Source organism: Hordeum vulgare, chromosome 5H (assembly GCF_904849725.1).
Source record: "Hordeum vulgare subsp. vulgare chromosome 5H, MorexV3_pseudomolecules_assembly, whole genome shotgun sequence".
Classification (NCBI taxonomy): Eukaryota; Viridiplantae; Streptophyta; class Magnoliopsida; order Poales; family Poaceae; genus Hordeum; species Hordeum vulgare.
This window is the reverse complement of record NC_058522.1, coordinates 263,567,396-263,579,516: the sequence shown is the minus strand read 5'-3', so window position 1 is coordinate 263,579,516 and position 12,121 is coordinate 263,567,396. Positions and strand designations below refer to the sequence as shown.

Genomic DNA, 12,121 nt, shown 5'->3' with positions numbered 1-12,121 from the left:
CAGGATGGTGGTGAAGAACGAGAAGAAAGGCGGCACCAGCCAGCGAAGATGCTATGGAGGAAGAAGGGGTATACCGCCTCCGACGCGGGCCGCTTTGCTGTGGCGCCGGGCCAGATCAGGGTCCGCCCGTGCTCGCTGGACTCGGCCGCCGTCCATGGGAGCACGGGGGTAAGATCCACATCCTTGGAGAGGGCGCACTCTAGGAGCGGAGGAGCTAGGGCAGGACCTTGCGTCTCTGGCTTCTGCTTGCCGGCGGGATCCATCGCTGAACTGACAAGGGAAATGGTGTCATGCTGGATCTGGGATATGCCGGTTGGAGTTGGAGACCGAGGAGGAAGAGCGAGTGCGGGAGAAAGGAAAGCAATAACGGACCAACGCAACGAGTCAGGTTCCTAATATCTCGGGTGGATATAGAAGGCAGGGGAGACCTGACATCAGCCGCGTGACGTGCACCGGCCTGGCCCACGGGCATTTAGGGCCCACGACACCTCAGGGCGCCCCCAAGGCTTCGCCTAGAGGCCGGCGCGAGCACGCCTTGGGCCCGGGGGCTACTGTCGGCGTTCTGGGAATGGGGGTACCCAGACTTGCCTGTCTGTGGCCCAAGGCTGGCATCAAGCAAGCACAATCGGGTGCGGCACCACTCAAGGCAAGGTCGTCGCGAGAGGCCAAGCCTCGCGAGGAGGAACAGCATCAAGACCCGCACGGGGCCTCATCGGGACCCCTCCGGAGCGGCGGCTATTCCGAGGCGAGACCCGGCCTTAGGAGTCAAGGATGACACGGAGGAAGGACAGGCGAGCAACATACGACAAGACGGAGCAGTTTCCCCTATAGTGCAAAGGGGGAAAGGACGAACCGGGGTTCCCAAGGCATCTTCCAAAGGTTTCCTTTCTGGTGCAACAAGGCCATCGCCGCCCACCAGCAGGACAGACGTCATCCCTGGACCCATCCCTGCAGCGCTGGCAGCCACTTTGCAGGCAAAGACTACCTTTGGGCAGGGGAGCATGTTCCCCTGTTCCCCTTCAAAATTGGTCATTGTGGGATCCCTTCCGCCGAAACGATAAGGGAAAAGGACCGGGGCTGCCATTATATATAGAGAGTAGGTTACTTCATAAGGGGGATTCATTCATTCGCCCACTGGCACCACACAAAGGCCACCCAGCCTCCGGAGGCCCTCGAAAATTGTACTAGTTCATCCACCAACCTCCATGAGAGGCAATCCACCAAAGCAAGAGTAGGGTATTACGCTTCTCAGCGGCCCGAACCTGGGTAAACTGTCGTGTTTTGTGTCTTCCTCACCATCGAGTGAGTTCTCTGACATCCCGAGTGAGTAGCGAGTTAGGTGAGGTGGGCCCGCGAGAGATCTTCGCACACGCCCCTGAGTTTGAATCTTTAGGGTTTTGCGGAGCCCAAAATCCGACACTAGAAGACTCTTCATTTTATATTTCTGATAAATCACTTTTGAGTCCATGGGAAAGCCAATACTATTAAAAGGGGATGAGGTAGTAAAATGAAGTGATTGCTCAAATGCTCAAGGATTAGCCACCAAAACACTCAGTCATTTTTCCCACATATCCACTCTGTCAAGTTCCACATTCACAAATTCGGTGTCACCAGCATTTCCATATCGCACCCATCGAGTTTGACCTCAGACAGAATCCCTAGCCATTCCCACCAAATTGGTGCAACCGCAACCAAGTCGGTGCTACCGAGTTCAGTGTGACCAACATTCTATTGCCAAGATACACAAAATCAAAATTCTCGGGTTTGAGTATCAGTGCCACCGAGTTTGGCCATCTAACCGTTAGTCACCTTTTTTGTACCACCGAGTTTCATATATCGGTCTCACCGAGATTCAAAAGTTCACACCTTTGTGCTAATCGGTACCACCGAGTTTGCCCTTTTGTGTGTAACGGTTGGATTTTGGTTGTTGCATATATATACCCCTTCACCCACCTCTCATTCGTGGGAGAAGCACTCAGAACACCCACTTCATTTCTAGATCCATTTTCTGAGAGAGAGCCACCTACTCATGTGTTGAGACTAAGATATTCCAATCCAATCATTTGAAACTTGATCTCTAGCCTCCCCAAACTGCTTTCCACCAAATCAACCTCTCCTACCCATGCATATTCTATGAGATAGTGATTTGTGTTGAGGAGACTATCTTTAGAAGCACAAAAGCAAGGAGTTCATTGATCTACCACATATATTACCTTTTGGAGGGTGGTGCCTCCTAGATTGGTTAGGTGTCGCTTGGGAGCCTCCTAATTCGTGTTGTGAAGTTGAACCAAGATGTTTGTAAGAGCAAGAGATCGCCTACTTCGTGAAGATCTACCGTGAGTAAGGCTATCCTCCCTCGATGGAAGCCTGGTGGAATAGACAAGGCCGCTTCTTTGTGGACCCTCCGTGGGTGGAGCCCTCCGTGGACTTTCGCAGCCGTTACCCTTCGTGGATTGAAGTCTCCACTAACATGGATGTACGATAGCGCCACCTATCGGAACCATGCCGGAAATCGTCGTGTCAACCTCATGCGTTTGATCTCCCTACCTTACTCCTCTACTTTACACTTGCATGTTTTACTTTTCGCTGCTATACTATTAGACTTCCATGTGTAGGGTGTACTTGACCTATTATAACTGTCGTAGTTGCCTCTCAAGTAAATTTGAGAAAAGGCAAAAAAAAAATCTTGTCAAGTAGTCTAATCACCCCCCCCCCCCCTAGACATACTTTCGATCCTACATATACTTAATCCTATTATTCAAAACTCAATTTACATTGTTGTAATTTATTTAATTTTGTTACTTATATCATCTATCTATTAGAATTAATCCTTGCAAGTAACGAGTTCAAGTGGCTTGACAACCCTCTTGCCCGTGTTGGGTGCAAGTGTTTGGTTTTGTGTGTGTAGTTGCTGACGACGAGAGTTTGTTTGGTTCTTCTATTGGTTCATAACCTCGGTTTTCACTAAGGGGAACACTTATCCCTACTATACTGCATTACTCCTCCTCTTCGAGGAAAAACCCAATGCAGTTTACAAGTAGCACTTCTGTAGGTCCCCGTCTAAGCATGCCCGGTGCTGGCAACATCGACGCGTGTTTTCATCCCCGATGTGTTCCCAGGCCTGGCAAGCCTTGAGCGGCGCATCGTCAACATCACCTTCGTCCGCCTACGCATGCCCGGTGCTGGCAACACCAATGCGTGTCTTCGTCCATGATGTGTCCTCGGGCTTGGCAAACCCGGTGCGATGCGTCGTCAACAACATATTCTTTTCGGCACACCACTACTTCGACACCACTGCGCCCATGACTAACTCGGCGTTTCCTTGCGCCCGTGGCTTCGCGGCAATTTCCTCGACACTGGCCACCCCGACTCGACATCGACCACGACATTCTTCGCACGGCTACACCATCCTACGCTCTCGGTTACCTTGACATCGGTAGAAAGGGCTACTGCCTTACTTGAGCAACCTCCTTGGTCTCCACTCCAGCCACGACTTCCGCGATGCATCTACTATTACGACTTTTTTGGGGGGGGGGGGGGGGGGGGGGGTCGACTTACCTTTGGATTCTTCTTCAGTTTCACCATCTGCGTCGGTACCGTTGTAACTGCGGAGGCATGTTGAGTTTCGTGATTAGATTGGAAACATATGATAGACTCAAAGTATTCTGACTTGTCTTATACTTCAAAAATATCATGTACTCCTATATATCCTACGAGGTTCAGCAATAAAATCGAGTCCACTAATCCCTCTCTCTCCCTTCTAACACACACCAATACCCGTCGCCAAAGAATCTCCACGACCTGGGATGTTCTTTTGCCAAGAAGCATCGGAATAGACCCTGGTACCTGCAACTACAAGATCAGATTTGAGTGTTGAGCCTTCCTTGTCATTCTCATGTCCTTGGGAGAGCTATTGTTTTAGGAGAGCCGTTGGAGTTACTCCAATCTTCTTACAAAGAACTCCACTGGCATCGGACAGGGAACTTTTGTCATCTCCTGTCATGTTTATCGTCTAGTCGACGTGGAATTTCTTGCAAATAAAGCCAGTGTTCTGCAATTCAGATGTATGCGCCTCCTATCATGTTTATTGTCTAGTCGACGTGGAATTTTTTGCAAATAAAGCCAAGTGTTCAGCAGTTCAGATGTATGCGCCCGTGCTAGTTCGCTGGAGCAGTTAAAAGAAAGAAACCTGACCCGTATTTTGTTCTACGGACTTCGAAAACAAGTATGAACAAATTACTTTTGAAACAACACCGAAGAAGTTCTATAAATGCCACTAATGAACTACAAGTGCACAACTCAGTATCTAACTCCACGAAATAATAAGTTACTCCCTCTGTATCAAAATATAAGACACTTTTGCAGTTAAAATTGGTACAGAGGTAGTATCTCATAACAGTTTTGACCTGAAAAGCACATTTCTGTAAGAGTTTCCGGTATCATTAACTGTTCTCCAGAAACAGACAAAGAAGGGAAAGAAGAGATTATGTCATACAAGAGCATGCTTTCTGAATTCTGATTAATGATACAAAGAACAGCTAGCTACCCTACCAATGATTCATATGCATAGATAGTACATTAGCTATCTGTACAATGCTGAGTTGCAGTTGGTGTATGATTTAATAGGAGGGCCGTAGTTTTCCTCCTCAAATGAAATCCATGGAGTCGTCTAGGCACAGACCACTCAGAGACTGGCCTCCATTCGCTGGGCTCTGGTGATGGTTTGAATGATGACGCTGAGCTTGGTGCCCACCTAAGTAAGCCATCTGCTGCTGCTGATGTTGCTGGGACAAATAGGATGGAATCTGCTGGAGTCCGCCATTGAATTGACTCCCATTCATGTTTGGAGCTTGCCCTGCAGCTATCTTAAGTCGCTGGACTTCTTCTCGCAGAGCGTCGTTCAGAGCTGCATTTGATACGGAATGGAGCATTTTATTATGTTCATCCCTGAGCTAGAAAAAAAATACTGAATTTGGCTTTACTAACTGACCAGCCAACATGTAACAGATTCAGACCAGTGGCAGGCAAACTTAGTTATTCGGGCTTCAGAGATTTTAAATAATGACTACCGGAAGAACTGAAGAAGTTCTAGTGGAAGATACATACCATCCCGTAGTTTAGCTTGTTCCTCCATGGACTGCAACCGAAGTTTGAGTTCTCTATTCTCAGTAGTTAAACCAGAAGTATCCCTCTGTGTTTCAAGTAGGAGCAACCAATTGTAGTATATGAGAATAAGCTATATATGAAAAAAAAGGTTACATCACCAAATATTAAAGATTGTATCCACACGAAAAAGCAAGAGGCCTGAAACTCTACTGGCAATTACCATCAAATATTTTCAGTGGCATACAGAAAGGGAGGTTTGTGCTAGCATGGTCCAAATAAATTGAACATCCATGCAGAACTGCAAATTCTACATACAGGGAAAATTGACTAAATTTAGTAACACTAACTCAGCAAACATATTGGTAGAAACTAGGGTTCTACCGGCCCTCTGCCTTAGGTTATAAGGGTAGGAAGGAGGTTGGAGGAGAGGAGGGCGCCTCAGCCAGCGCGACGGCGCCGTCTCAGCGCAGGGAGGAGGCGGCGCCGAGTAGTGGAGGCGGTGGCTAGGGTTAGGGTTCCGGCCCCTCTGGGAGCCGGGCAACAGAATTGTCTTATTGCTTAGTTCCAAAAGGTGTCTTACAACTGTTTATATAAGCTCTAAGGTAATAGAAATAAGGAAACTTGGGCAAAGACCCTAACTTAACTAAGATAACTTGGGCTAAGCCCTTAACTAAATGGGCCCATTGGACCTCCTCCGGCTATAAGTCACGCCGGTCATAACACATATACTATAATCATCTTTACTTCTAAAGTAATACTCCCTCCGTCCGGAAATACTTGTCATATGAATGAATGTACCTAGATGTATTTTAGTTCTAGATACATCCATTTGTATCCATTTGTGCGACGAGTATTTTCGGACGGAGGGAGTAGTTAACAGAGGTCTTATCAATAATGGTAGATGCTTATGCAAAGCCCCAAAGGTATGTGAATAACAGAAACATTAGGGTTGTGTTTGGTCTGTGTACCCAAAGGAACACCACCAAATGTGGTAGTGCTCGACTTTGGCCTCTGTTTGATGGTTGCTATTTATTGGCATGCCCGTGGCCCTTTTGTTCAATGGAGAGAACAAGAGCTCTACCATTGAGCTGGACGACTCCTTTGATGATACCAACAGGCGTTTTGTGCATCGAATCCAGGAGTCTAAGGTCAAAGAGGCTTTAAAAAGGATGAAAGGAGGCAAGAAGACAGGCCATGACTGTATCCCCATTGACATGTCAAGAGGCCTCGGAGGCATAGCGATAGTATGGCTAACTAAGCTTTTCGACCTCATTATTCGGGCGAACGAGGTGCCAGAAGAATGTAGACGGAGTATATTAGTACCAATCTTCAAGAACAAGGGAAATGTTCAAAGTTGTACTTACTATCGTGGATTAAGCTGATGAGACAAACAATGAAGCTATGGAAGAGAGTCGCTGAGCACTGCTTGGGAAGAATAACAAGCATGACAAAAAACAGTTTGGTATGACCATGAAGGTCGATTATGCAAGCCATTTTGTTGGTATGACAATCTATTTTTTTTCGGGAAAACGCAATGGACCTTTGTGTTTCATTTCATTGAAAAGAGAGATGGTTGTGAAATTACAGTCCTCCTAGGAGGTGGTTACGCAAATCAGATGGCCACTAGTGCACATCCCATGAGGCTGGCAGCACAACCCTAAGCCCTTCGGCACCAGAAGTGGCCCAAAGCCTGGCCTCGGCTTTGATCCTGCCCACGCGAGTGTGGACGCACGGCTGCGCGCGATCGAAAAGTTAATTGTTACTATGCTTCCAAATCATCCAAGGTATGGCAATCTATGGAGAGATACAGGGAGCAAAAGAAGGACCTGCATATGGTGTTCATTGACTTGGATAAGATACCGCGGAATGTCATGTGGTGGGCCTTGGAGAAACACAAAAGCTCAACAAAGTACATTACCGTCATCAAGGACATGTACGATGATGTTATGGTAAGTGTTCAAACAAGTGATGGCGATACTGATGACTTCCCGATTAAAATAGGACTGCACCAAGGGTCCACCTTTGAGCCCTTATCTTTTTGCTTTGGTGATGGATGATGTCATAAGGGATATACAAGGAGATATCCCATGGTGTATGCTCTTTGCAGACGATGTGGTGCTAGCTGATGATAGTCGGACACGGATTAATAAAAAGTTAGAGCTTTGGAAAAAAAACTTCGGAATCGAAGGTTTTAGGCTTAGTAGAACTAAAACTGAGTACCATGAGGTGCGGTTTTAGTACTACTAGGCATGAGGATGAGGTTAGCCATGATGGGCAGGTGGTACCTCAGGACACCTTTCAATATTTGGGGTCAATGTTGAGAAAGGATGGTGATGTCGATGTGAAGATGTGAGCCATCGAATCAAAGCCGGATGGATAAAGTGGCACCAAGCTTCTGGTTCTCTCTGTGACAAGAGAGTGCCACAAAAGGCAACATATTCAACAGTTTATTTCTTCCATGGCGCCCCGACACTCTATATACTCTCCATGCTAATACTTGATGCAAATTGCCATGAAAATTTCCAGACAGACTTGAAATGCTAATACAAATTCAGTTTACAAAGCATTTTCCGAACGCAAATTTTTTCACTTATTATAATGATGTTATGCATAAAAGAAATCAGCTGTCTTACCCAAACACCGACACATGTATTCTGTCCTACCGACTTATATACTTACAATAAACTGTTCTCGATGCAATATATCACAATGTAAGAAAATGTAAATGTTGATGATAAAGCGTGTCCATGACAACATTTTTATAAGAAATGTAAATTCTTCACACTATTATCAAAAGCTGAACAGTACTATGTGTGTCATTTCCACACAACTCCCACAACAAAACATAGTTACATGCCAACATAAATTAGTTCGTTTCAAGCCTCAGAGCAATCAACAACTTCAGTTGCAGATCACCCAACTAAGGCCCTGTTTGGAACCACAATAGATTAAGATAATCTGGATTATAAAGATAGATTATATAATCAGGTTTATAAAAATAATCTAGGTGGGCACGTTTGGAGGCCAGATTATATAAACTGTAATCCAGGTTTTTACATTGCATAATGACCTGTCTGCCCTGTGCGCGCGCTGAGGAGAAAAAAGGAGGCGGGTGGCGGTGGCAGAAATTAGTAATTACCTCCAACTTTACAAGGATAATGAGTCATTAACAATCCATAATCTGGTTTTATCTGGGATAGAGTAGATTGTGGGTTTTAAATTATCTGTCCATCTAGTTTTTATAATCTACAACATAAGCTGTCCTGTTTGGAGACAATATAGATTATAAAAACTGGATTATCATAATCTGAGTGGTTCCAAACAGGGCCTAAGCATCTTCAAATTCAATGGCAAGGATTGAATGCCATAACATGCTATAAAGTATATACAGCAGACATACAATCAGCGATCTACTTCAACACAGAACAGGATAAATTATGAGTCCAACTTTGGTTACTCTATTAGGGTCATGCTACATGTCAAACATGACAATTGACCAATGAACATAGTGGACTACATAAAAAAGCTCATCTCACACCCCTTAAAAAAATAACCCCATACCTGGAGAAGTGTAAGCTGTGCTGATAGCGTAGTGGCCTCGGTCTGAAGTGTCTGGACCTTCCTCTCTAGCTCACCAGTATACTTGATCTTCCTCTCCTTCGACCTCGCCGCCGACTGCCGGTTTGCCAAAATTCTACACATAGACATACAATTATCCTAAATTAGTACAACCCAAATACAACTAGGAGACGAACCCTAAACATTGCAAATATCATCCAGATATCCGAGATCTCAAAATTGATAGCACACTTCCAGTAGCAGAAATTATCACTTCCCTCCGTTCCATAGTTCTTGCCGTGGTTTTAGTTCAAATTGGAGCTAAAACATGGAACAGGGGGAGTACAAACATGTGCAGACACCTAGAATGTTAACGATCTCAGCTCAAAGGGGTTTTGAGCGAACACGCTATGACACGTTCAATTCCTGTGTACGAATTTCAAAGCAAGACACGTGGCAATCACTTTTCGCTCCCACGGCCCCTCTGAGCGAACTACGACCTGACGGTAGTTTGGTCAGGATGGCAATTTGAACGAACACATCCGGGATGGAAAATTCTGATTTCTAGAGCATGGGAAGTTTCACCATTTCCCTTTGGTGTAGCATGGCAATTTTCTTCTGCCAGCATGGCAAATCTTGAACTAAGTTGAAATTTTTATTTTATTTTAGGCTGGCAATTGCCCATGTTGCATCATGGCAAATCCATAAAAAACGCATGGCAATTACTCTGCTGCAGCATGGCAAATTCCTGACAATCTTTCTGCTAGAATTGTAAGAAAAATCTTTACAACATGGCAAATCTTTACACAGTAGCGTGGCAAATATATCTGTTTTACCATGGCAATTGTCTCGAGCGTTTGCTCAGAGTGGGTTTTTAGGGAACACTTCCAGATTGCGGCATTTGCTCGCATGATCTCCCATAGGGTCAGCAGGTCCAAAAAAATATGGTTCACATGACAAATTACATCAGTAGATGAGATGACACCACCTTCCGGATCGAGAAAGAAGAACTGAAGATTTATTTCCTCACCTCTTTGCGCGTTTGGGGTCAAGGAGGGCTAGCTCGGCGATCCTCTCGGCCGGCATGGCCTTCTTGGCGTAATCCAGTGGCCCGCCCGACAGCGCCGACTCGCCTTCGAACGGCGAGTTCACCCCATCCATGGAGCCACTCCTCTTATGTCCGCCTCCTCCCCCCTGCAAGGCGAGGCCCTCGAAGAAGGCGGCGTCAAGGGATAGGCTCCTGTTGTGGGTCCCGCCTGGTGGACGGGGAACCGGTGCCTGGGACGAGCTGGCCGCCATCGGCGGCGGAGGAGGCGGGGTTGGGTCGGAGAGCGCCGGGGAATCATCGGAGAGGGATGGGAAGTCGAGGTCGGAGAAGGAGAAGTCTCCATCGGGGTCGAGGAAGAGGTCGGTGTCGGGGAAGCGCAGAAACGTCTCCGAATGGGCCCGCCGGTGGTGCCCTCGCACGGCAGCGCCGCCGGAGGACGGCACCGGGGTGGGAAGCTGGAAGCGCGGGTCCATGGCGGCCAACGGGAGGTCTACGCCGGCGGCGGCGGCGGCGGCGGCGGCGCGTGGAGTCGAGCTGGGAGGCGTTGCGCTGTGTGTGTGTGTGTGTGTGTGTGTGTGTGTTTGAGCTCGGGGGATCGAGTTGGTGAGATACGTGTGAGGAGAAAATGGGGGCAGGCCGCGTGGGTGGTGCCGCGCTCCCCTGCGTGCCCCCGGTGCACAGCCTGAACAAATCGCGAGGCGCAATGGACGGTCCAAAGTGGTGAGGAGAGTCCAGGAGCTGTAGAGAATCTTCATCGGGAGCCTCAAGTGTGGACGCGAGGTGGAAAAGGGTGTCCGGGTGGACCTGGCGTACGGTGCGGCCACCGGGAAGTACAAATCGCTAGGACGTTCCTCTTAGGACTTTTTCAATGTCCTCACCTTAATTTAAAACTATAACATAAAATGAATTTTGTATAAAAACTATTTCACGATCTGACCCTTTTAGAAATGTCACAACCCGTGGCGTTGCTGCTGCACATAGCAACTCCTGTCTACCGTGACGTTTCTGTTCCACATTCACACGCCTAACTAGCTTGCGTTGGAGCTCACATACAAATGCGAGTGGGTGTGGCGTTGCTACCATGCGACAAACGCCATGTACCATGGTGTTGCTGGGCAGCGATACCTGCTACCTGTTGCACCTGCATGTGGTCTGGGTCAACGCACGGCAAGAAAGAAGGAAATAGAGAAAAACAGGCAGGTCTCGATGCGAGTGAGGTCCTATGGTACTCTGCGAGTACAATTAGCTTTAGCTCCGCAGAGCGCAGCTGTAGGAGAGAGAGTTAGACATGATGGCAGGATGGGCAAGAAAAGGCTCAAGTTGAGGGGTTAAAGCAATGCTGCGTCGCAGCGGTCGGTGTGATGGTGTGCGTGGCCGAGGAGTGGGGCATTGGGTCGTAGGGGTCCTGCCTCTGCCTGCCATAATGCATGCAGGTGCAGCAGGTATGCGTGCCCCGAATTTCTTGTACTGCTTCTCACATCACAGCTGCCTGCCACGAATTTCTTATACTGCATCTGCCTGCTCACATCACATCCTTGTCATGTATGCCTCTGCCTGCCATGAATTTCTTGTATTGCTGCTCACATCACAGCTCACAGCTACCATAACACATGCAGGTGCAGCAGGCATGCGTTGACCCATGCAAGTCCAGCAACGCCATGGTACATGACGTTTGTCACCTGGGTAGCAACGCCAGACCCACTGGCGTTTCTATGTGAGCTGCAACGCGAGCTAGTTAGGCGTGTGAATGTGGAGCAGAAACACCATGGTAGAGTGACGTTTCTATATGGAGAAGCAACGCCACGGGTGTGGCGTTTCTAAAAGGGTCAAATCGTGAAATGGTTTCGTACGGAGTTCATTTTGTGCTATTGTTCAGATTAAGGTTAGAACAGTGAAAAAACTCTTCCTCTTATGCCTTGGTTTGTGGGTTGGGTCCTCGGGCACCTCCTCCACCGCCTATGAGCTCTATAAATACCCTAATATTTTAAAAAGCCTAAATGAGTCGACGAAAAATCGTTTCAGCTGCCGCAAGTTCCATAATCCACGAAATCCAATCTATAGCCAGTTCCGGAAAGGAACACGATCACGGGGGGAGGAGGTTCATCATCCTCATCGGTGCTCCTCCGATGATGCGTGAGTAGTTCATATCATACCTACGGGTCCATAGGCAGTAGCTAGATGGATTTCTCTCTAGTTTTGCTTCTCATTACAATGGTCTTTTGGAGATCTATTTGATGTAACTCTTTCTTTCGCGGTGTGTTTGTTAGGATCCGATGAACTATGAGTTTATGATCAGATCTATGAAATTATATCCATGCTTGATTATTATAGCCTCGTATTTTTTCTCTGATATTTGGGTTTTGTTTGGCCAACTTGATCTTTTTATCTTGCAATGGGAAGATGTTCTTT

The 12,121-nt window shown here is 47.2% G+C and overlaps 1 protein-coding gene across 1 annotated transcript; it reads right to left on the bottom strand.

Moving 5' to 3' along the window:
* Positions 1–4,399: 4,399 nt before the first annotated feature.
* On the bottom strand, positions 4,400–10,304 carry LOC123395984 (transcription factor VIP1-like). The gene is made up of 4 exons (XM_045091008.1): positions 9,695–10,304; positions 8,668–8,800; positions 5,107–5,191; positions 4,400–4,906 (listed from the first exon to the last, which is right to left on the bottom strand). The coding sequence occupies exons 1-4, from the start codon at positions 10,183–10,185 to the stop codon at positions 4,647–4,649; spliced, it is 969 nt and encodes a 322-aa protein (XP_044946943.1). The 5' UTR covers positions 10,186–10,304; the 3' UTR covers positions 4,400–4,646.
* Between the last annotated feature and the right edge of the window lie 1,817 nt (positions 10,305–12,121).